Source organism: Cornus florida, unplaced genomic scaffold (assembly GCF_030987335.1).
Source record: "Cornus florida cultivar Cherokee Brave unplaced genomic scaffold, ASM3098733v1 CherokeeBrave_3.0.0_Hap2_Chr11, whole genome shotgun sequence".
In the NCBI taxonomy this organism is placed as follows: domain Eukaryota; kingdom Viridiplantae; phylum Streptophyta; class Magnoliopsida; order Cornales; family Cornaceae; genus Cornus; species Cornus florida.
Window position 1 is genome coordinate 120,652,666 of NW_026775581.1, and position 25,646 is coordinate 120,678,311.

The window sequence follows — 25,646 nt, forward strand, 5'->3', positions numbered from 1 at the left end:
ATAATACATTTGACTACTATTTTTATCTAACTGTACAATCGCCTTAATGTAACAATTAATAATTGTCATAAACATCTAAAAAAGTATTTTAATTTTTAAAAAAATTGACAAGAGTCCTTTTCAGATTCTATTTATTAATGGTAACTATAAAAATCGAAATATTTTATAAAAGTACTCTTTACATAAACATGAAATGTGAGCACACGGTCTTGCACTATACTAACTTATAATTGAAAAAAAATAATAATAAAAAATGATAAAACACGTAGGTTCTTTACATTGGTTAGACACGCACCAGTTGTCTCATGAAAAATCGTAAGAGTATGATACCACTAGACTACTGAAACATATTTGAATAATAAAGGTACACAAATAAACCATTTAAGTGGAGAATATTACCAGTAGAATTTACTAGTAGTTGGTATTTGGCTAAGATTGCAACGGTGTGAAGTAATAAAGGCGAAATGAGTCTTGACATGGACTTTAGCTTTAGGTTAGGTCGCATTAACATTATAACAATCAATAATCAACTACCACACATTGGGCAAACTTATTTCAGAGCAATGGTCCATTCCAAAGCATGTTGGGACTTGCAAGTGATTGTTTGAGTAGGTAAAGAGTGGGACTGACAAGCCCGTCAAAGCTCATTAGGGCATGCAGAGGGTGGATGACCAACATTACTCTCTCTCTCTCTCTCTCTCACACACACACACACACAAACCAATTGCAGATTGGATAGTATGATAGTATCACTGCATATGGAAGGGTCCATTGGACTTGGAAAATGACTACCCACCTTTTGGGCTTAGCCCTCTTCTGTAAGTAGATATCTTCTTTCACGTTTGTTGAATAAACTCACGCCTGTTCAGAATCATTTTCATTTAATCATTTTTTTAAAAAAATTGGTTTAAAAAAACCAAACCAACCAAACAAGGCATAACTTTTTAAACATCTAAATAGACTAAATTCAACTGCAACAGCAACTTTACAAGTTCCTAACCTGATCAAAGCCTTAATGCTTCACAAAACTCGAATTGAACTACAGCCTAAGACTGAATTCTTCCTATACAGAACTCAGATAGAACTACAACCAAACTCAATTCTATCTGCTCTCCTTTCCCTATTGGATCATTGCTATTCAGTCAGTCTATCTTCTAATTTGCTAGCATTAGTTCTTTTTTCCTGTTCTATTTTTTTCCTTTTCCAGTATGCTAATTGCGAGTAGTTCACAACCTTTATTGCTGCCAACCATACTGCTGATTTCGATTACTGCCCATTGGGTTTGGACCCCGACCAGCACCGGAACCTCCATACTGACCACTTTGGGGATAATTAGGAGGCCCGACTCCATAATTACTAGTTGCTCCTCGGGGACCAGTAGCAGGCATGCCGCCTGACGGATATGGAGGTCCCCGTCCCTGTGGGGGATATGACCCGCCACTGTAACCTCCACCTTGACCCCCACGATCTTGGTAGTACCCACCGCTAGGGTTTCCACCTGGAGGATACATGTTTGGCCCTCCAGGAGGAGGACCACGGGACTTTCCATAGTGGTGATGAGTAGGTCCAGCGGACATCGGGGGCTGGGAGTTGTTTACAGGATGATTAGGCCCAGTCCAAGGTGCAGGATTAGCTTGTCCAGATTGCTGGATGGGAGGCAGGCGAGCATGCTGCTGTGGATGTGGCAATTTCTGTCTCTTTGCCATTTCTTCATTTTGTCGCTGCTGTTGTCTTCTTTTCTTAGTCTGAAACTCGTGCGAGGATTCATATTTAGGCAAGCTGAGTGATTAAAAGAATAGCAGTATCAATGACATAATTAAGTTAGCCTAGAGGCAAATATTTGACAAGCAGTGATCAGCAAAAATAGTGACGGAGAAGTTTTTTGGTAAACTAAATCAAAGGTGTAAGAATGAAATCTATCAGATGTAAGAAGCCTGTTGGTTCAGTTCTTAAAAATAAGGGATAATTACTGTTACCTCCCCTGTAGATTGCCTAAATAACAGGGACCTCCCCGATTTCAAATATAACAGTGACCTCCCCTGTCAGTGTTGACAGAGGAAGGGAGAAGGGGGCGACCCGGCAGCGCCCGAGGGGGGGGGGGGGGGGGGGGGTTTATTTAGACAATCTACAGGGGAGGTAAGTGTAATTATCCCTAAAAATAATTTTCAAAAACTCTGAAAAAATAGAGAACAGCTTTCAGAGAGACCTATAAAATTTTGTTATCTAAAATCAAGCCTTTTTCTTCATAAACTATCAAAAAAATAATTTTAGAATTATTTTCTATTTTTAGTTCTCAAAAACAATTAAACCAAGCAGGCCATAGCTCCTGATATTGAGTTTTGTGACGTCAAATAGAGGAATGACTATATCAAAATCTTCTCTTTATTTAAATAAGATTAAAATAGTGAAATTATATATGGCATATATTGAAAAGAGACGTACCTTTTGGGATCGCAAGGCAAGGGTTCAGTCCAAAAATATTCAGCATCAAGCGCATCCTTTGCAGACATTCTCTACATAAATTTAAGGTGATTATATAAGTAGAGAACTAAAGGAAGTGTTTAAAATCCAAGTTGTAGTACCAAAGACTATTGAAAGAGAGCTCCATGACTTACAGGGGCCAAGCCACACCAGTGCAAAAAGGAAGAGAAAAATCTAGAAATTAAAATAAATAACTACATGGAATCTAGCAATCTGATATAATTTATTCCTAGTCATTTGAGTTTTTTGCATAATGAGAATGCAAAATGCAAGCGTGGAAACAGTCCATAATCTATCAAAATTAAAATTCCCAAAGAAAGAGAAAAGCATCATCTTTCTTGACGGTACAATGTAATTAATAGGTCACCCTCCCCATCTTCCTTGACTGTACTTGACGTGAAATTGATGAAGTTAACTTGCTCCTTCTTTCCCCTCTGGGCCAGTTGTTGCAATAGAGCACACAAAAAACTTTGAACACTGGTTTCCAGAGGTTCTGGACCATCACGATGAAGTACCATCCCATTGAAGGCACTTCAGGATGATGAATTTCATCAACCTCTCTTGGTGCTATATTTTCATAGCCAAAATATCCCTTCTCCAAATGGGACTTTAGAGTGTATATAAAATAGCTCCATTGCTTAGAGCAAGTTTATTTGGATCTGCTTTTGTCCAAGTGCGAATGAGAAATCTATACAATGGCTTAATAGACTAATGGTTGAAAAATCTAACTTGTACCAAAAGTTCCTTGCAGAATCTGGCATTTCCAAGTGCTTTTGCATATATATATATATATATATATATATATATTCGTAATATTATTTATGTAGATGCTTAATTGATCCCCAATTAACTGGCATTTTTATATTTTTTCTTTTGTTGTTACTTTTTGTAATGTTCATTTAATTATGAAAAAAACAGTTTTATTACTCTTATAGGTTGATTCGTAGGTTTATATGTTGATTTTGATAGAGAGAGGTGGAAAAGGCAATGTGGTGTATTTGCACAAAGAGACTGGTCAGGTTTGTCTTTCTTTTATATCTGTACATACCACCATGCATTTATATGTGTATATATAGTGCATATATGTGTGTGTTTGTGTGTATGTATATTAGTCTGTTATCACCATCTATGCATGAGAAGAATTAAACTGCAAAATAGCGTAACAATGATGAAGATAATGTACAATAAAGGCCTTCCAATTATTTTTTACCCTAGTTGATACTCCCCCCACCCACCCCAAGGAATTGTTTGCACCCAAGATGAGTCGAACCTTAGACCTGATGCTTCATGAGGCACCAGGGCCAAGTGACTAACCCACTTGAGCCATCCCCTTGGGGTTTAGGGCCTTCTAATTATTTTTCTTCAAGGTAAAAAAATAAAGAAATAAATCATTTTTCTTTAGTTTTTCCTATGGTGACATAAATATCTGTTACTGTACTTCTAATTTCCTTCATATAATTGGATCAAAAGTATATAATTTTGGAACCAGCAACTAAAGGTAAAAAATGGAACTAAATTGGAATTTAAACTGTCTATTGTTTTAGCTCATATTTTAGATTTTGCTTTAATAGTTTTGCTACACTTGAATTTCACATTTTTTCTACAAATATTTTTTTAATACATTGGCTGTATTATACCTTTATATTTTACACCATTTTAATTACATGCAATGCAATCAATTGAATTTTAATTTTATATGCATATTTGGAATTTATATATATATTTTCCATATATATATATATATATATACATAGATTACTACAGTTGGAATTCTTACTAAATGTTTCTTTAACTTAGAATTCCTTTTTGTTGAGACCTACAAACTAATTTAGGATTTGATTTGGTTAGTTTAGTTAATTATATTGAATATTTGTTTAACAAGACTGTTCTATCTTATTACAAATACTTAAATGTACTAATTTTTTTAAAGCAATAACCTTTCATTTAAATTATCCAAAATCATTAAAAGGTAAAAATGATGAGTAATTTTAGTTTATTTTCACTCTTCTTTGAAGTTATACATACTTTCATGCATTAAACTTTTTATTTAACTATCTACTCCTTATTTTGTATCATTTTTATTCGCATAATACGTTCCATTGTTACTTTGTCTTTTTCTTTTTTAAGTTTCATTTTCTTCCTCCCTATTTAGACAGCTCTCTACATAGATATGTCTATATGATATTTAAATAGATATCCAGATACAATTAGACCTTTGAATTACATGCATTGTACATGCTTACTATTAAAAGTGTATATTGTTTCTATAAATTTTTGAAATTTTAAAATAAGATATTATTTAATTTAGTACAAAGATAATATATATAGGAAAAAGAAGCGTGTTAAACACAAACTCCTCTATGCATTGTTTTAATATGATATTATTTAAAGGAATAAAAAATTGTGTTAAGCAAACTCCTCTAACTGACCAATTCTCTCAAACGTATGTATATCTATAATTATTATATTTATGCACACTGCTATTAAATGTATGTAGAATTTTTATAAATATATTATTTAATTTAATTCAAATATATATATTATTTATATATAAGTGACAAAATTGTGTGAAACACAAACTCTACTCCTTTGCCAATTCTCTTAAATTTATTATACTTTTTTTTTCTATTTATGGTAAATTATTATTAGTTATTAATTTCATAGTATTTTAAAACTAATTGACTCTTGAGAATACTATTTGAACTAAATAACATGGATTTGTGCCACAGTTTCTATTGGGATTTATTATGTAACGACCCATTCCACCACATGGCATGATATTGTCCGCTTTAGGCCCGAACCCGCACGATTTTGCTCTTGGGCTTTACCCCAAAAGACCTCATACCAATTGGAATGTACAAATCCTACATATATAGCACTTCTCCTTTCCACACCCAGGAGATGTGGGATTGTGCACCTATAGCTCGCCCAGTGTGGTAGCCTACCGGTGCCTCTTGCAACCCGCCCACTGCACACCCACCCACAAGGTCGTCGCATATTACAAATGTCCTTTTTCCGGAAACAAATTTTTTCCTTCTTATAGTATGGTGATTAAAAAATTGCTCCAATATATTGTGTTTGGCATGTAGTATACATCATAATGACTTAGTCAATATTTATGTTTTTTTTTATACTGGTAGATTAAAAGCCATAAAACCATATAGAATCTTCCCATCAGACAATTATCTTATTATTAAAAAAAAAAAAAAAAAAAGGGACTCATTTAGGGGTGGAGTCAAAGTTGATTCTCTTAAATGATTACTTCTTTTTTTTTTTTAATAAAGGATAACAACTTGATAGGTAAGTTAAAATTTAACAAATTTGTTAAATCCAAATTTATTCTTTCAAAATATAAAAAAATAAGCATATGCAAATTAGAATTTTCCTTCTCCTTATAATTTTTTCCTTTGGTTAACCGAAACTCTTTTAATTTCTTTTTGTTTTTTCCCCTTTTTTCTAAGGTAATTTATTACTTGAAAAACTAACAGAAACTATCTTAGATTCTTCTCTCTTCTTTTTTTTTTTGTCCTTTTTTTCTAAGGTTGTTTAATACTTGAAAAACTTACAAAATATATATCTATAACATATTTTTTGTCTATTTATAAAAGATTTTTCGTCACGTGCATTGCACGTGCTCTTATACTAGTTAATATTGAAAGAACTAAAATTCTATGATAATAAGTTTCCTAACTGATGATTATGATGCCACAAATGTGTCTATAAGATTTAAGTGATACCTGTGATGGATCAAGACTTAGCATTCTCTCCAATAATTCCAGAGCATGGCGGTCAAAACTGCAAACCAATTAAGGATTGTGAAAATCAGACTTTCTTGCAACAATAAAAGGGAAATAAAAATATCCAAACTTGTAAGAGCTTCAAATTTTATATTACGTATACCCTCTGAAGACCTCCCTAACTCGTCTTTTCATTGGCCTTGTTGGTTTGAACTTGTTATACCAGGGAATCTTAGAAACTCCAGGCCAGTTAATCTCATCAGGAGCTCCACAAAGCTCAAATATCTTGTTCAATTGCTCAGGCTACGATAAAAAGTTGACCAAATAGAAACAGGATCAATTTTCCATTAACCCTGACAGAATTTAAATAAAATTTGAATATTCCTAAATATTTACATCATAAGCTCTAGTTTCAGCTTCATCTATAGTAAAATAATAATTATTGATAAGATGTAGCATAGTACACCATATTACCAAAATGTGATTAAACTTTTCATCCTCAACTTGTTTTTTAATTGATTACAAAATAATTTCATCAATAATAATTCTGCAATGCTCTAGATGTTATCCACTGGTTACTTGAACAACTCGTTGATTGCAAAAATTGCTGCCCCATCTAACAATGAATCCAGATGAATTAGAATTTCCAAGAGCCACATTGGAAAAGAGATTTACATACATTTGGAAGGAAATTAATGCAAGCTTCACATGGTAATTCAATCACCTTGGTCTAAAACACAAATGCAAACAGAAAAAGAACATCTGAAGTAACGAACCTAGTTGTTTGCCGCACTGATGAAGCAGTCAGCGGAATGGTTTTTTAAGTCACTAAAATATATTATTGTGAATAATATTACAAACGCAGAAGCATTTTTCTTTGATAGGCACAGTCAGTAAGAGCTAGGATCATCTCATTGACTAGGTGACAGTATAATATCTAAGCAATATGATAGCTTGGTCTAAGTAACACAAACTCTAAGAAGTAAGAAGAGGTCTCTGGAAAAGAAGTGGTCATGGAGGCTTTGTAGAAAGCATCACTCTCTAAAGCATTTGGTTACTCTAAGCAAGAATGACATTTGAAATGGTTGAGATAAGCTGAAGTCTTCAACCCTAGAACAAACCCTAGAATCCACTAGGGGTTCCTTGAGTCCACAAGCAAGAAAGAGAAGAAAACTATCTGAAGAATAACTGTTATTGATAAAAACTTCTCAGGCCCTAGGCCAATGCAACCGTATATATATACATATATATATACAAGTACGCTAGAAATTCTGAAGTAGTCAAGACATGAAATTGGTAGGTTCCAAAGAATTTACCAGTTACCAAATAAACAAAATCGAATCAAGTCAAGACGATCCATTATTTCTTAATAAAATATGAGTACCAAAAACCTCAAGAGTCAGCTTTCAAGTAAGACGGTGTTCTTGGCACCCCTCACCTATGTTTAGATTGCATTGGCAAATTGTTCTTCATCAATCCCCTCCTGTTGGATAGAACTCATCCCCAAGTTAGGCTCTGGAACACTAGGGCTACAACTCGAGCAAGTAGGGCAGATTGAGGAGTCAACCCAAGATACGGAAATCTTAACCCAAGCCTGAGCAAAATGATAAGTACGAAGACATTTCTTTGCCTCCAGGAAAGCAAGGGTGAAATACAACTCCCTGAGGGGACTATTGGGTATTTGAAAGCTCAACTGTTGGGAAATGTTATACTAAAGCATTGGGCTTGACTATTGTGAGATGTTTTCATCTGCTGCCTGTTTTAATTCTGTCGAGGTTTTAATATGTCACTGGATTCTTTACTAGCTCAACTTTAAGAATGCCTCTTTACAGGATCTTCAGAAAAAGAAATATGGATTCCGGATAATGGTGATAGGGAAAGTCAGAATGACCCTTTAATTAGAATGCCCCACATCTTGTGACACGCGGGGCGTAGCATTTCTTCTTAAGAAGTTTTTATAACTTCTAATCAAAAGATTCATTCTTTAATAATCACGTACCACCCAAGAAGTGCATTGCTTCTTTGAGTAAAGAAGAGAAGGGCTTTGTATAGACATGCATAAGCAATGTTGCTGCCAGGAAGGGCCTTGAATAGACATGCTTGAGCCATGTCATTGCCCTAGGTTTAACATCATATCATTTTGTTCTATTGATGGGTTATAGCTCCAAAGAACATATACATGGAGCTATGCCAACTTACACGTCTCATTGACTAAACTATTAGGTATACCATGCCACATATCATATCCTCTTTCCACACACACACATGCACAGAGAGAGACAGAGAGATCGCGCCATGTTAGTCAATTCATGAATAAAACATGAGTGAAGCATTAGAGGTTGTCTATCAAATTATGAAATATATTAAGAAGTTTATAACGGGGGCCATGTTAGGCCTTCCAGCTCTATTCATATTGTTGGCTTTTCTGAGGTAAATTGGGTAGGATATTACAAGGATAGGAGGTTCAGTTGATCATTATTTTTACTTTTTTTTGGTAGCAACCTAGTTACATTGAGGAGTAAGAAGTAAAATGTTGTGAATGCGTAAAGGCCGAGTACAATGCTACAGCCTACAGTTAAAACAGCACGTAGGATAATGTGGGTCAAAGATATTCTCTACGGAATGGGGTTTATAACTGGTAAATCTATGAGATATAATATATATATATATATATATATATTGGTAAATATAAATCTATGATATTTTTTTGATATTCCAGCTCCAATATGTCCTGCTACAAATCAAATATTTCATAAGAAGAGAAACATGTAGAAATGGACTGTCGTTTTAATATGATAATAAAGAAACAGACATACTGCCACATTCTACTAGTTGTTTGATGTTGTCACTAAGACTTTTGTAAAAGGTCTTCTGAATTATTTAATAAGTTCGGTAAAATTGAAATTTCTGCTCCCGTTAGTGGGGAGTGTCAAAAACAGAAAAAGAAAAATTAGAGGGTTAACTCTCTATCTTGTTTCAATACTCTTCTTCTTATCAGCCAATTGGACAACCTAATTGCATTCTGTAGTTTCTAAAATTAATGAAATATATGTATAATTCATACAGGTACCTGAACTAGAATTGCTAGAGCTGCCTTCGAGCTCTTCCTTTTAAGAACTTAAGAAACAAATTTATTTTGTACAAATTCATAAATACATCATTTGAGTCTGATCTTTGTAGGGCGTAACATTTGCATTGGCAAAGGCTATGCAGCTATAATAATCATATATCAGTGGATCTGAAATATATAAAACTAAGGATTCTTTTACCAGTAACCATTTGCATTGGAAAGAAGCTAGTGAACAAGGTTTTTACTGGTCATTATTTTTGCAGTCTATTTTTCAACAGAATAATTGCATTTGCTTCTCAATAAGTTTTAATGCCATATTTAATTTATATGGATGCTTAAATTGTGTAAAAAATAAAAATATCCCATACTTGAAACCTCTTCCTAAATATCTCCTACAAACTGTTACTAACCAAAACAAATGTTACTCTCACAAACATAATCATTAAAAATATAAATAAAAATTAAATAATTAAAAAATAAATTTAAAAAATAAAATAAAAATGTCTGGACACAGCAGTACCAAGCTGAAGCCTAGAACCATCTACATCCATTTAGACCACTGAACTCAATTTTGTATCAGGCATGAACTGGAAGCTCCTAGTCATATACAACACTCATAATTGTTATGATAACATAATGAAATATTAAAATTCAAGCAACATTTCTAACCTCATTTTTTCCTGGTAAGATTGGTTTCCCATACAAGAGTTCAGCAAAGATACAACCAACTGACCACATGTCCACAGCCGGACCATACTTTGTGGCTCCAAGCAGCAATTCTGGAGGTCTGCTCAAATTACACATATTAATCTGGATCAACTGAAAGAAAGGTGGAGAATATTCCTACAAAGACGCTAGTTACAGGAAGAGGCTTCCTTATTAATAGCCACTTAGCCTATTATATGAAATAAAACCCAACATTTACCTATACCACAAAGTAATAACACGATTAGTGAGATTTCCATTGTGGTCATTGGAAAATGACCGTGCCAGCCCAAAATCTGCAAGCTTTAGAATTCCCTTATTGTCTATCAGAAGATTAGAGCCTGCAAAAACAGGTAGCAAACAGATATGGGTCCAACCGGAAAGGATTAACAAACCAGATCCAATAAAAAGTAAAATTTAGTTTGGCAACAACCTTTGATGTCCCGATGAAGTACTTGATTGACATGACAGTAGTGAAGACCAGTCAATAGTTGCCTCATATAACACTGGCAAGAATATAGTTCGCAGACTGTCAAGTATTAGATATTCGTTATGATCAGAAACAAAAACATTCTTTTAGCTATTTATGGTCATGATACCTTGATCTGGGCAACTGTGAATCTCAGTCCAGGACGATCAGCAAGGCCAGTAAGATCGTGGTCCATGTACTCAAAAACCATGTAAATGCTGCCCTTGTATTTGTTACCATCTGTATTCTCCAAGAAATTATAACTTGTAACGAAAATCTCATGTATCAAAAAACCATAGGTAATCGAGACAAAAGAGCCAAGAGTCAACCTAGGAAAATATCATAAAACTAAATTTCATGCAAGAAATTTTCTCACCTGGTTTCCCTTGCTCATCCCCCTCAGAACCTAAAGACAAATTCAGAATATTTAAAGTATACGCAAAATAACTCAAACATCGGTTAAGCTTAAATAAGTGATGGCAGCTCTAAGAAAATGAGAAAACACACAAACACACACACAAAATACCTGAAGAGGTCACAATTTCTTTCAGCTTAATAACATTTTCATGCTGCAACTTTTTTAGGATTTTGATTTCCCGAATGGCAGTTATAGGAAACTGCAGAAACAAATGAATGTTGCCAGAAAATTTATTATTAGAACTGTGTGCGCACGCGCTCGCATATTCTCCTGCTAATAGCAACCTTTTACATAGTACACACTAAATCTTAAAAAAAAAAAGGTTTACAATCAAGAAAAATCAACATACTAGCTAGAGAAAGAAGAATACCCCTTCTTTTTCGTTGTCCATGCGTATTTTTTTCAACGCAACAATTTCCCCCGTCTTTATTTCTCTGGCCATGTATACTTGACTGCAAAAAAGAATAATAATAATAGAAAAATAAATAAGGATAAACACACGAAAGCAGGCATAAATACTTAAATAATGGAATAACTGAAACAATACATGGTACAATGTCAACATTAATAAAGATCAAAGAAGCCACAGACTCTGCTGAGGGAAGATTGTAGAAATTTCTTATTGGGAAAAAGAAAAAAGAGAAGGAAGACTAAAGCCAATCGATAACACTTCCTAAATTGGGTAGCATGCCACTCTCAGATGAGTCATGTACCATACTTTGTGGTTTTGTGGCTCACCATGTGGAGTTTAGGAAACTAAAACTATAGCCAGCTTAACAATACCCTGATACAGGAACACTGTAAAAAATAACTACTGACACCATCACTGTCCCTCGTAAGAACTATACAAGCTCAGAAAGACAAACCCTAGCTACACATGCAAGAGCTTCATGTCCTCGTTAGCCTTCCAGCTATCCCTTCAAGAGATCCAGCTCATTTTGTTCTTGCTTTCTTTTGCGCGGTGGGGGGTGACAGAGGACATGCTCGTACAGTTCATAGAAGGATATGTTTTGCCCCCTCCCCAAAAGAACGTGAAGTCACGACATCTAGCTCATCATTGGCCCAAAATACCCAATTAGTTCCTCAAATAAGTTCAAACCATTTTAACTCATATTTTGCCGCCTACTACAACTACTCATGGAGTTTCTTAAGCATGCTCGTGCATGATCTCTGTGACAATCTTTCCATTAACTGTCGTAACATCCACCGAAGGCCTGTCACTCCAACCCCGTGATTAATTAAGATAATGTAAACCATTCACTCCAGCCTCGTGATTAATTAAGATAATGTAAACCGATAAACTGTTTACAATCTGAAGCTGTTTAATTTGGGAACTAACAGTTTGACAATGTAATTGGGATTTTATTTTTTTCATTCTTCACCAATTTTCAATTTCAGGCACTTTTCTTTCTAGGAGCACATGCCATTTCATCATTTGAAATAGAAGCATATGGCATCATGTTATGTGCAATCAGATTCAGCCAAAAAGCTCAAACGATAGACCTAAATTTCCATAAATTATTCCAGAATGCCTCGACCGAAAGGTCAATCGATCGAAGAAAAACTAAAAGGCGTTGATTGATACATCGATAGATTTAACAGGCCCAGAGTTAGTAAAATACGCGTTTTCAAATTAAAAAGGAGGGGGGGGGGGGGGGGGGGGGGGGGGGGGGGGTTGGTTCTAAACTTTTCAAAACTCATCCAATGAATTCATATTCGATTTCTAAGCACTCCAATACTCTAAAAAGAAGTTCTATGGTTCTCTACGAAACACGAGAGATGCAAGTACACAATTCTTAGAGAAATTGATAAATTTATTTTTCAATCACAAGTAAGATTCTTCATAGAACACCCTCTTATATTGTGTGATTGAGTTCTAAAGTAAGGAGCTTCATTGGACATTGGATACTTGAAGATTTATCAACCACAACAAACTGTATGGATTTTGCGACTAGTCATTGTAGATCAAATCAATTGAATAAAGGATTGTGTGAGGAGGGAGTTTGTTGATTGATAGCAGCAGAGATCGGGTTGGATTGTTTGGCGCGAGTCTAGGTCAGAGATAAATACGGGATTGTAGGTCAGAGTCTTGCTTTTTACCCATTAACTATACCCTCTCGGCCTTCTTTTCTTGGGTAAAGGCGGCAAGGGTAGCCTCCCCCTCTCCCTTTCCTTCCACCCACCTATCCATCCAGCAGAATGTAATTTAATGAGTAAGAGTATACACCAAATCCAACATTCCATCTAGAACTAAAAAAGAAGATTAAATCTCCCAACAATTTCAGCTATTGCGCAATCTAATCCAACTTGGGGAAGTCTCTTCATGATTTGATTTCTATGTAGCTACCGGAACATAAGCAAACTTTTTAAGACACGAGAATATAATTCAGTTCTTAAGAAATTCATACCACACCTAAAACTACAACAGACCATCACGACAAAATTGGAAGCATTCTACAAAGGAAAGACAAGCATCTCGTGGCCAACTAGGCTAGGGCGAACAATTGATTTCCCAGCAAATTCACATCCGTTCGCAGTATCTCAGCATTCCAAACTGTACATAAATTCGTCTATCTTTTATAGAAACATACACATACATATATATAATTATATACAATTCAATGTGCTTCAAGAACGTGCATAAAACCATACGAACGCGTCCACGAAGTACTGGATTATTGCACTCGTAATTTCAGAAATACAAAGAAAAGAGAGAGAAACATATGATCAAATAGTAGATACCGCTCGATTGATTCAACTTGCATGCAGACAGGAACGAGGAAAAGCTTTTACAGAGAGAGAGAGAAAGGGGCACTGACCCGTATGTTCCTTCGCCAATTTGTTCCAACTTTTCGAAGTTGTCGACGCTTCGAGAACCCCATACTGGTGACTCTTCCAGGTTGAGCTGTCCAGAAGCCGCTATAGCCATCTCTCTATGCCTATCTATGTCTTTCACGGAGAGAGAGAGAGGGGAACTCTCAAATCAAGAACTAGAAAAATATGAGAAGGCGGTAGCAGGGATTCTCTTTAACTAGTTTCCACTTTTGGGACCTTTGTGTTCAGTAGTTGGGGGCTATTCTGTCTATGATCTAAACTAGAAGGGCTGTGTGTTTTTCTACTAGAAAAGGTGAAATTACAGTGACATACGTTGGGCGGGCTCAACCCGGCTCGTAAATTCTCGGTCTCGGCTGGTTAAATACTGAATTCAGGTTGGAATTTTTCATCCGGAGCCCATTTCCGGTTGTATTCGGATAACTCGAAATGAATATTATATATATATATATATATATATATATATATATATTTATTCCAAATTAAATCTGTGCTCTTAATTTTTTCTGATCCAACGATTGTAAATGTGTATTTCATTCTTTTAACCCTAACAAATCCTTATTTCATTGTGTCCTTTCAAAGTGAAATACCTATTATACCCATCATTTATTAACAATACCCTCCCTTTTCATTTCTCTCTCCTCTCTTCCTCCCTCCATCTGCATTCTCTTTCTTCTCCATCCGCTGTGGCCAGGGGGAAAAAGAAATTAGTTTCAGGAGTGTAAAAAAAAATTAATAATCACGACAATAAATATAAATTTTAATGAGTTATTTGAAAAAGATAAACAATTAACAAAAAAATCTTAGAAGGAAAGAAAAATGAGAGAATTTTGAAAGGGAAAAAAAATCGAAGTTTGATTCAATAAAAAAAATTTGACTTTTTTTTTTTTTTAAGGAAATTAAAAGAATTTAAGAGTAAAAAAAGAGAAGATGCAAAATTTAAGATATAATTTTTGAAAATAAAAATTTTAGGAAAGGCATTATATAAATTTTTTCATATATATATATATATATATGTATAAAAATATATAAATTTAGTATATATATTATAATAAGGCGGAGGTCAGGGGTACATATCCCACCGCCACCACAATCAGTTCTATCTTTTCTATTTACTCTGGCTCACGTCACCTATACATAGTTACAATTCAGGAACCAATTTAGAAAATTATGTAAGGGGGCAAAGGTGAGATTTTTTGTAATTTCAGAGGGGCAACATTAAACTTTCATAAGTACAAAATTGGAAAAAAGAAAAATTACTAGTGTAATATTAAATAAAGAAAAAATTTCAGGGGAACGATTGCCCCTCACTATCAATGCAGTGGGTCCATGCCTGTTACAACCACAAGGGCGGAGCCATCCCTCAAGCCCAGACAGGCCCACTAAATTTTAATACAAATAAATATATAATTTATAAAATATTATTTTGGGTCCTCTAAAATTTATTTTCCTTTCTGAAGGTGGGCCTAAATTTTTTTATACATAAATGGGTATATAATTTATATTTATAAATTAGGGTTAAATGAAAAAAATCCCTGAACTATTGCCATATCAGCAACAAACTCCCCTAAACTACAAAAAAAATGTAACTAATCTACTGAACTATGTAATTTTGTTGCAGATGACTCCATCCGGCAAGTCTCCGGTAGGTTTTGACCATAATAGTGCATAAGTTGAATATAAATGATCATAGTGCCCTTATACACATGAAATGACAAAAATACCCTTAATTGTTAAGGTTACCGCCAAACAAGTCTATTACTTATAATGAGACAGTCAAACACCCCTCAACGGTACGCTTCTGGAACCTAGCACGAGCACCACAACCACCGAACTTCTTGGGCTCGCAGCGTCTGGGGTCGGCCGCCAGGAGGGTGCGATCGTAGTGGACGAGGATGTCCTTGATCTCCTTCTTGGACTGTTCGTCGACGTACTTATGTTAGTAGGCGATGAGGGCTTTGGCAATGGACTGACGGATGGCGTATATCTGGGAGGTGTGACCACCGCCTTTGACTCTGATCCTCACGTCGACGCCGGCGAAGCGGTGGCAACCTAGGAGGTGTTATCTGATATCGGTTGACTCCGCCGGGACGTTTTGTTTTGCCTTCACACCAACATCCTCGGCGTTGTCTATTATTAGTAACGTACAGCAACAGGGGACACGTGTCAGTTAATAGTTATAACCTTAAAGGGTTATTAGGCTGTGTTTTGGAAAGATCGACAAATTTCTCTCTGGCACTCTGTTCAGCGCCGGGCTCTGGTCGTATCAATTTCCTTATTTGTTTGTGTATGTTGTGTAAGGTTCAATATATGTATATATGTGTGTGTATATATATATATATATACCTAACATAAATTTTTATTTATGTATTACTTGTAGATTATGGGGCGGGTTTGTGGGGTTCGATTGGGTTTGATGATTCTCTATGAATTACTCGAGTTTCTATAAAATAAGATTATGGTTGGTGAGGTGGCGGCAATGGGGGTGGCTGGATGGGGGTGGTGGTGGTGGTTTGATTCGGTTTGGCGGAAGTTTCTATCACTGTTGGATTGGTTGACGTTGTGGTGGTGATGATAGAAGTGATCGAGGTGGTGGCGGAGGTGGGGTGGTGGCAATGGGTGATTGGGTTTGACGGTCTGTGGTGGTGTAAGAATAATGAAGTTCCAGCCATGTGAATTAGACATCGACAATGATGGTGGTGGTGGAGGTGGGGTGGTGGCAATGGCTTTGTTGTTGCTTCTCCTGCTGTCGTTCTTGTTGCAGTTGCTGTGATAACGGTGCAGTTACAATATTTGAACTCATTTTATAAATGTCACTCTCTTGTTCCAACTGTGAGCTTCTAGTAGAGACTAATGTTTTATTTCCCGATTTACAAAACCGTGAAGAATTTGGTTGTGTGGTCAAGCACTCCAACAACTCTAGATTAACAGGTATCAGTGTATCATCAAAATGGTCTGATGATAAGTTTCCAACAGTATCCGAAGTGGTTAATGACGAGCATGGTATGACATTATCTTCTTCATCTCTCTGATAATCATCCAAGAAACTATCAAGAACCGGCAGCGAAAGGCTCTCCAGTTACATATAGTGATTGTTTGGGGATTTGAAAACCTTTTGGAGTGGGTTCATTCCCTTCTCTTTACTACCATGATGCATAGAGCTATAAGCTCCCAGTAGTTATGATGAAATGCGAGGAGGAGAGCATCCCACGGGGCTTTGTCTGTGCATTGACTGAACATAGCTGTAATTGTAATTTTAAGCTTAGAGTAAAGTTGGTAGGTTCCTCACCGGTGATAATATCATGAAGTCTGTGTCGAAGTGATCGGAGAAAAGAGATTCCCATAATGAATTATCTAATAATTGAAACACCATTGCTTTGCCACCCTTTGTTCACAGTCGCCCTGAATATGGCTTTCACAGTCCCTGTGATGGTTCGATTTTGTTGGTAGAGAACGAAGAACATACATGACTTCCACAAATGGCTTGTGTGTTTGTACATGGCGCAAAGAAGTGGGTAGGTGGTATGATGGAGTAAAAAGAGGTAAGGTCTCTCTTTGGTGTGTTGTCAATATGCCATTGGTTCCTAATATTTCTTTGCCACGTCATCAAGTTAAGATGACAATATTTGAAGCTGCGTCGTTTTATAATAAGGGCAAAGTTGTCTTTTGTCTTTTTCCGGTGACCCAATGGGGTAAATTGTAACAAAATGATAGTTCAGGGGATTTCTTGTAGTTCAGGGGAGTTTCTTGCAAAACCCCAATAGTTTAAAGAGATTTTTTGCATTTAACTCTATAAATTATTACTTTGGATTTCCTCAAATTAAATCCTAGACAACTGCTGACACCTATATTCTCTCCTCAGTCTTATTTTCTGCATTTGCATTTTGTACATGCATGTGTGTGTGCACATAACAAGACTATTATGCGTATTCCTAGGTCTGCAGAACTGAGATAGAAATTGAGACTTTATCTACATGTTCTTCAATTTACTCCCTCACTGGTCTCTCTTCAATTTTAGACTTTCTTTATTTACTTTCTCTCGCATTATTTTGACGCCCTAACCACTTGTGAATATGGATACATATTACTTTTGGAGTGACGGGAGGAGAGGAGAAATGGTGGCGGTTTTTGGTTGTACTGATATTTAAAGGCTTAATCTCTCCCAATACGGGCTTGAGAGGGAGAGGAGATAGAAGAGACAGAACATAGATGGGAAGATATTCAAGAAAATGTGGTGGTCATGGCATGGAAGTGATGCAACAACGTGATACGAGGAGAAACAGAAGGGCAGAACAAAAAATCTTCAGACTAATTGTTAAAAGTGAAGTAAATAACACTGGATCAAATTGAACCGAAAATAATTTTTTTAATATGCATTTGATTAGCATGCATGGAAATTTTGAAGAAAGTTAGTGAAATTATCATTTCATAATTTTTTTCTTACTTGATATTCACCCCTTTTAAGGAATTGTTTGTATTAAAGGGGAGTCGAACTTTGGGCCTGATATTTCATGAGGCATTAAAATCAAATGACTTGCTCACTTGAGCCTTTGGGATTATCCTTTCGTAATTCAGTGTATACACGAAACTTATAAGATAAAAGATAAAAGAGCAACATTGTAATTTAGTAAAAAATTTATAAGAAATGAAAATTTTCTTGTGTTTTTAATATAATTTTTTTTATTTTTTTATGAGAACATAGTTATGTAAGGTGAATTTTCTCAAAATCTTATTTTTCTTGCTATTCAAACTAAATTTTATATTAGGTTGGAAGGTTTAAGTCCATGTAAAGACAAAATGTATTGATTCTCGAGGGGTTGCCATAATTGGTTGCATATTTACCCAAAAGAACTTAGTTATTCGGTAGTGCAGCATACTAATTCATTTTCCTATTGTGAGACAAGTTCCCTCACTTGAACTTGCAACACCCTCGTTGCGGATTGGGCCACCTTGTCTGCACGAGGTAAAGACTCGGACGTCCTCTGAGTCGGCACTTGGTGTGACACCGGATTAAGAATTGAGTCTAACTCTGATACCAAATGTAACGGGTAGACGCTTACCCATGTATCTAAAAGATTAAGGTATTGAATAATGCTGCATACCCACTCATTTATATTTATTCATTTTTCATCTATATTCGATGTGGAACAATTCTCCCTTGTAACATTAAGTTACTTGGCCCAATTTCAACTCATATTGGGTTTAAATAATTCTTTGATGGGGTGTGAAAGTATCAATTACGATTAGAAAGGAAAAAAGATGTGTTGTTATATTATTTGTTTGTTAGGTAAAAAAAGAGGGGGATTCGAAACTCTAGTAGAACACTAGATATGTTTTGTTCAATTCGAGATATACCTTATAAAATAATTGATATATTTAAGCAAATATCTCAATTTTTTTTTTGTAAAATGCGTACTGAATTAAACAGAACAAGATGTATTACTGTTCACCGGATTAAACAGAACAAGACTTACTAGTGTTCAACGGAGGAAATTTTCTTCCCAAAAAAAAAAGGGAGGTATCAGCCATCATATTGATTTGTCAACGAAAGTCCTCTTGCAACGATTGAAATGTGCAATCTGCGTCTGCCGAGTCAGCGGTCAAACTCAAAGCAAGCCTACGCAGCTACGCCCGACTGCAGCTTAGGTGGTACCTGGGCCGTAATGTCAAATTTTAAAATGTTTTTTCAGACTTCAAATTATTCTATTTAAAAATGAATACCCAACGACAAAGCTAAGACTCACTTTATTAATATTATCCAATAAATAAAAGCATGAACTCTCTTTGTCGTACATAAATACTATACTCTGTGAGAAAATAGGATTTAATGTATTTGCCTTAAATTTTAAAAAAGGAGAGTTTAAATTACATGTTACCAAATTTTGATAAGGAAAACTTTGATGATTAAAAAATATCTTCAACCAAGACAGAAAAAATACAATCGCGAGATAATTAAGTTTATAGGTTGAAGCATTAATTTTGGTAAAAATAAATTAAAAAATAATTGTGGAATTTAAAAGGCCACAAATTTTTTTATATTTTTTTCCTGCACAGCTACTTAAACACACTTATTCTTTGACAATGAATGGTACCACTTGTGCTAGATGCTATTGGTAAAGCCATAATGAATAAAAAAGATGATATATTTGAGATAGCATATGTTTTTCTTTAATGTATTGTCAAATTATGCGTATTCCAACATGGTCAAGCCCTAATTGTAATTAGCTAACCCAATATCATACTTAAGTGGTTTCAAATTATATGAGAACATGAATGTAATCAATTATGTCTAAAATAGGCTTGAAGGTTAAAAAAATTGGTCAAATTTTAGTCAAGTTAAACACTAGTCAATTAGCCTAGTTTGGTAGAGAATTAACCTAAACAGAATGAATATCCAATTAATCGGGTTCATTTTGCAACCCAGAAGAGGTCAATCAACATGTCTGCATGATTATAATAAATAAATATAAAAAAATAAAAAAAAAAAATTGAGCCAAGTCTCCGTAGCGTAATTTTTGTAAACTTTGCACATGCCAAACAAGGCCGGCCGGCCTTGAAATTCTCAAAAATTTTAGAAGTTCTAGGCGAACTTTTAAGTACCAGACCTTTTTGCATAAGATTTCACCCACGCAAAAAAAAAAAAAATTACAAAAAGTGCAGAATTTTCATTAAAATGAGACGACAGTCACCAAGAGCGGCTCGAAATAATTTGGCCTTTTAATAATATATTAATATTAAATAATATTTATTTAAAAACCATATTTCTTACTTTGTGATTCTGTGATTCCCTCCTGCCTTTTTTGCGACGATCCTACTGAAACTGTTGATCATGTTCTCTATACATGTCCGTTTGCTTGCATGGTCTAGAAATTAAGTCCGTTGAGGATGGATTTTGGGGGTTGTTATCCTACATTATGGCCCAAGCGGTGGGTGGATCTAACCGAGAAGTGGAATCAGTTTTCCTGTCCTACGCAGTGCCTAAGCCTTGCCTCGTTTATTTGTTGGACTCTCTGGAAATGTCGAAATGATCTTCTCTTTAATCATCGTCGTTGGGATCCGTTTGAGGCCTCTCAAAAAGCTCTTACGGATTTTTTTGAATTTCAGGAGATCCATCGGCAGTCTCAGTTACTTTCTTTCCTGCCTTCGTTATCCCCAACGTTTCAACATCCTTTAAAATGGAGCCCTCCACCTATGGGGTTTTTCAAACTTAACATTGATGCGGCTTTTAATCCAGCTCGGTAGTTTTGCGGTGGTGGTTTGATTCTCAGAAATTATTTTGGTTATCCTGTGAAAGTGGCCTCCGTTTTCTTTTCTCATGTGGGTAGTCCTTCTCAGACTGAAGGCCTTGTCCTCCGTGAAAGTCTTTCACTAATCCATCTTTGGGGCTATTCAAATGTTATTGTTGAAGGGGATTGCCAGCCAGTGATGAAGCTTAAATCTTCAATTGAGTCCTTATATGTTGTTTTTGCTGATGTATCTCATCTTCTCTCTGTATGTAAGGGATCTTCTTTGGCATGGGCTCCTAGGAGTGTCAATGGTGTAGCTCATTTAGTGAGCAAATCGGCTTCGTTGGTTGAGAGTGGTGATCTGGAGTGGAGTGTTTGGCCTAAATGGCTTCTGGATGCTCTTTCTCTTGACTGTAATTTTGCTTTTTCTCAATAAATTGTTCTCTTGTTTGGTGTTAAAAAAAAAATGCAAAATTACTATTTAGATTCTTGTATTTAAGTTTGGTTAAAATATACAGTTATATGAAATATATATATACACAAATTTATAAAAACAAAAGTTAATAAAACTAAAAAAATATTTAAAGAAAAAGTATAATAGAACCTAATTTAGAAAATCTCAATCCAATACTCCAACAAATTCTTCATCAGAGAAAAAATGGGTTCAAATTGATAGCAATTAGTACTGAGTGAAAAAAATAAAAATAAAAAAAAATAAAAAAACAAAGAAGAAGAAGAAAGTATGTCAGGAATGAGAAAATAAATAGATAATAAAAGATAAAAGTTAAAAAAGAAAATGAAAAGTTTCACCAGTTTTCCGAAAAACTGTTAAATACATATTTAATATTTACTGTGGGTATAAACCTACCCAAAAAAGAAAAATTAGTGATGTTGGAAAAAAAATGCGAATGAGAGAGGAAAAAAAAAATTATTATTATTATTTAAGAATATAAATCTTTTTGATCAATATTAAGATTTTGCATGAGGAGGAGAGAAAGAAAAAGATAGATAGGGAAAAAACAAAGTAAAACACAAAAAAATCATATATAAATATTGGACTTTTTTTGTTAAATATTTTCTAAGTTATCATAAGTTGAATTTGCTGCAGATTTACACGTAACATTTAAATTCTATCAATTACTTGTGTTAAATAATGTCAACTAATTTAAAGAAAATTTAAAAACTATACCGTTTTGATATAAGAAAAATTTACCAAAGTTTAAAATTGCACCGTTTTTATATAAGAAAAATTCATTACCATACTTTAACAACGTAAAAGTCGTTCTCCCTCCCTCTCTCCACTTCTTTCCTGTGATTTTTATCTGTGTGTATATCACACATTTTTTACTGGCTTCCACCAAAACAAATAAGGGCAATAATCAAATAGTTGCTCTTATGTCAACCCTAAAACCTGAAGTATTTACAAAAATTTAATCAAACAAAACAAAGAAACACGATCATACATATTTTCATATCAACCCCTAAAATATTTAATGTATATAAATTCACAATCCAAAAGAATAAACATGAATATATATATATCGACATATTTTTTACTAGCTTCCACCAAAAAAATAAGGACAATAATCAAGCAATTACCACTTATGTCAACCCTAAAACCTAAAACCTGAAGTGTTTATAAAATTTCAATCAAACCAAACAAAGAAACATGATCATACATATTTTCATATCAACCCCTAAAATATATAAAGTATATAAATTCACAATCGAAAAGAATAGAATCGTGGGAAAGAACGTTAATTTTTAGGGTGAATGATATTAACGTAAAGTTTTCATACTTAAATTAGTTGACGTAGTTTAATACAAGCAGTAGTTATATTTTAAATGTCAAATTTCAACTTAGTGTTTAATTAAAAAAGTGAATATAAAAAGTTATTTTAGGATATAAATTTTTTAGGCCCAGTATTAAATTTCTATATTAATTAATTTTTAACAGTATTAAGAAATAATTATAATATAAGTTATATAAGGAAATTTAAAATTTTGAGACCCATCCAAATTGGAAGCCCTAGGCGACCACCTGGGTCAGCCCTGATCCCAAAATATGTTGGCTAGGATGTGAACAAAATAAAACTGTCAATTAAATATATTGACAATTAAGATTGAACACAAAGATTGTTGTAGTTTAGTAGTATCTATTTTATTTTTTTAAGTAGACGGTAAAGGTTTAAGTCATAATTTAATAATATTTTTTTTTATTTTGTAAAGTGGATGGTGAGAATTTAAGTTACAATAAATGGATATGTGAGTTTCTTGACAAGGGAAAAAGAAAAAGGAAAAGAAAAAGAAAATTAAATTCCTATTATTTTTTTTTAATATTTTAAGTCACGATAAATGGATATGTGGGCCCATTTGAAATGCGTTTTGTTTTAATTGTTTTGTTTTTGGCTAAAATTGGAACACTGTTTTTGCTGTAGGGTGTTTCGAAAAAAAATCTAAAGCGACGTTTGAGAACGATGTTTTGCTGTAAAAATGTCGGAAATAGAAACATGCAAAATATGGTTTTGGGCCACGAACAGTTGTCAAAATAAGAAAAAATAATTTTTTCGTGTTTTAATTTTGGGCCACTGTTCACGAAGTGTTTTAGCACTGCGTAAAATAAAATAAGGCTGCACCAAATATGCTTTTGTTGTCAAAATCGACACTGTAGCAGCCGAAAAACAAAAACAGCGAAAACAAAACGCATGCCAAACGGGACCTCCCTTGCCTCATGTGTGAAAGAAGCCTTGCTTGTTGATTATTTTTATTTATATTTATATTTAGGGAGGCACTACTTGCACTTCATTTTTTTACGTTTACACTACAATTTTTAATGAAATGACAATTATAACATTAACTTTACAAATAAACGATTATTACTTTTTAAATGACATAACTGTCCTTTCAGATTTTCTCCCCTTATCTCTAATCTTTAATATTTTAAGTCTCTTTTGGCAAAATAAATTTATTTATTTTTGAATAATATTTTGTTTCTAGGACCAAAAATATATATATATATATATATATATATATATATATATATATATATATGTTGAATAAATTCTCTCTTTTGACCGGACCAAAAATAAAAATAGTAACCATTAAAATATTTATCTCTTTTGACAAGAAAAAAACCCAAAAAAACAAAAATTTTATGGAAGAAATTATCTTTTTTGTTAAGATAAAAAAAAGTACGAAAAAAGGCTAAAAGAGAAGTCAACTTTGTTGAATAAACTATTTGTTTTGATTGCACCAAAAAAAAGTCACGAATAAATTATCTCTTTTGACTGGCAAAAATAAAATTATCAGTATAGAATAAATTATTTTCTTTGAGAGGCCGGACCTTCAAAAATTATCTTATTTGAGAGAACTTTCGAAAAGAAAAAGAAAAGAAAGTATAGTACAGGGGAAAAAAATAGTAAAGGAACTAAATAAGGTAAAAAATAATAATAATAAAGTTATATAAAGGGTAGTTATGGTATTATAAAATAAAGCATAATGCATTAATAAATTGAAGGACCTTTTTCTTCTTCTTTTTTTTTTTTTTTTTAAAGAAAAAGATAAGTGGAGTGCAATTAAAGAAAAGTAGAATGTGAATATCCCCTCTCTATATTTATTATATATATTGAGGATACAATAAGTGATATGGGCCGGTTATAGTCCGCGGACGTGGCATCGGGGCAAACAATTGAAATACAGCCCATATAAGAGCACCACAGAATGGGCCGAGCTCGGAGAATCCATCGAAGAAGGCCGAGCCCATTGGAAAGAAGGCCCAAAACTGATAGTCCAGCAGCATTTGTAATTGCTTATAAAAGGGCAGTGAAGAGAGTAAGAAAGGGGGAGATTTATTTTTTAGTTGAAAATGTAATGAGATTCTGTCAAAATAGAAGAGAAAATTCTTTGCATCTTCAATTGGCGCCATCTGTGGGAAGCGTTGGAAGTTGATTCTTGTCTGATCGACGTCATGTTGATTTAGACTGATTGGTGACGACGAAACTTGATTTCTAAAAGTTTAATCCAGATCTAAAAGATTGCGTTTTGCTCTTGAGAAGTTCTTGATTCTTGATTGATTATGAGAAATTGGCGTTAGGTTTACGCAGCTGTGATTCACTCTATCGCGGCTCAATCCAGCAAGCTCAGACGCCGGAAAAGCTCTAATCTATCGAAGGGAGAGCATAACTCGTAAAAGTTGAGTCCAGATCTGACGTGATTCGCGTCAGCGAAACTCAGATCTAACTTAGAATTTGTGATTCATGCCTTTGCTCCGTTCTGGAATGATGACTGGGGGTGAGAATTCCAACACGGTAGAGAATGTTAAGCAGATGAAACTTGATGACTTAATGAGCATGATCGAAGCTCTCAGGAGAGATAATGCAGATCTAAGGACTGAAATGCAGCGTCATGAAGTTCCAGTGAATCCGCGACCGCTCCCGACTGGAGAAGAAGTTGTACATGCCGATGCGGCGCTTCATGGTGAGGAAGTAGGGAACAATCAGACAGATCTTCACCGCGAGGAGGTCCGGCCAAACGATTTGCCGCCAAATCCTCGTCGTGTTGATGATCGTGAAGGATCAGCTCATGTGGATTCACGACGTGAACAGATCAGGCGAAACGAAGCCATGACTTTCAATCCGCATCAAGAAATGCTCGGCCGAGAAAAAACAATGGAGTTTGGTTACCGCAAAGCTATACCGCCGTGGCACAA

The 25,646-nt window shown here is 34.6% G+C and overlaps 2 protein-coding genes across 3 annotated transcripts; one reads left to right on the forward strand and one right to left on the reverse strand.

Moving 5' to 3' along the window:
- Positions 1–864: 864 nt before the first annotated feature.
- LOC132283529 (cyclin-dependent kinase C-1-like) lies at positions 865–14,084 on the reverse strand. Of its 2 annotated transcripts, none has more exons than XM_059785488.1 (12): positions 13,700–14,084; positions 11,251–11,332; positions 10,989–11,079; positions 10,839–10,868; positions 10,593–10,702; positions 10,427–10,499; positions 10,214–10,334; positions 9,958–10,075; positions 6,376–6,521; positions 6,219–6,276; positions 2,443–2,513; positions 865–1,779 (listed from the first exon to the last, which is right to left on the reverse strand). In XM_059785488.1, exons 1-12 carry the CDS (start codon positions 13,807–13,809, stop codon positions 1,236–1,238), a joined length of 1,554 nt encoding a protein of 517 aa, XP_059641471.1. In that variant the 5' UTR covers positions 13,810–14,084; the 3' UTR covers positions 865–1,235. The 2 variants fall into 2 exon arrangements, with proteins under 2 accessions (XP_059641471.1, XP_059641472.1); XM_059785489.1 differs by having other exon boundaries at positions 6,382–6,521; positions 13,700–14,082.
- A 6,513-nt stretch (positions 14,085–20,597) lies between these two features.
- Positions 20,598–21,374, forward strand: LOC132282003 (uncharacterized). Its single transcript, XM_059783646.1, has 2 exons — positions 20,598–20,950; positions 21,038–21,374. The coding sequence occupies exons 1-2, from the start codon at positions 20,598–20,600 to the stop codon at positions 21,372–21,374; spliced, it is 690 nt and encodes a 229-aa protein (XP_059639629.1).
- The last annotated feature ends 4,272 nt before the right edge of the window (positions 21,375–25,646 follow it).

What these genes read in the sequence shown, in the direction of transcription:
- LOC132283529 (XM_059785488.1), bottom strand. Translation starts at nt 13,809, where the DNA reads ATGGCTATAGCGGCTTCTGGACAGCTCAACCTGGAAGAGTCACCAGTA. An exon ending in GAGGTCTTCAGAGGGTATAC is followed by an intron (nt 6,277 to 6,375) that starts GTAATATAAAAT and finishes ATTGGTTTGCAG; the next exon opens with TTTTGACCGCCATGCTCTGG. An exon ending in TAAGTCTTGATCCATCACAG is followed by an intron (nt 2,514 to 6,218) that starts GTATCACTTAAA and finishes AAATTTATGTAG; the next exon opens with AGAATGTCTGCAAAGGATGC.
- LOC132282003 (XM_059783646.1), top strand. Translation starts at nt 20,598, where the DNA reads ATGGATTTTGGGGGTTGTTATCCTACATTATGGCCCAAGCGGTGGGTG. An exon ending in GCGGCTTTTAATCCAGCTCG is followed by an intron (nt 20,951 to 21,037) that starts GTAGTTTTGCGG and finishes TCATGTGGGTAG; the next exon opens with TCCTTCTCAGACTGAAGGCC.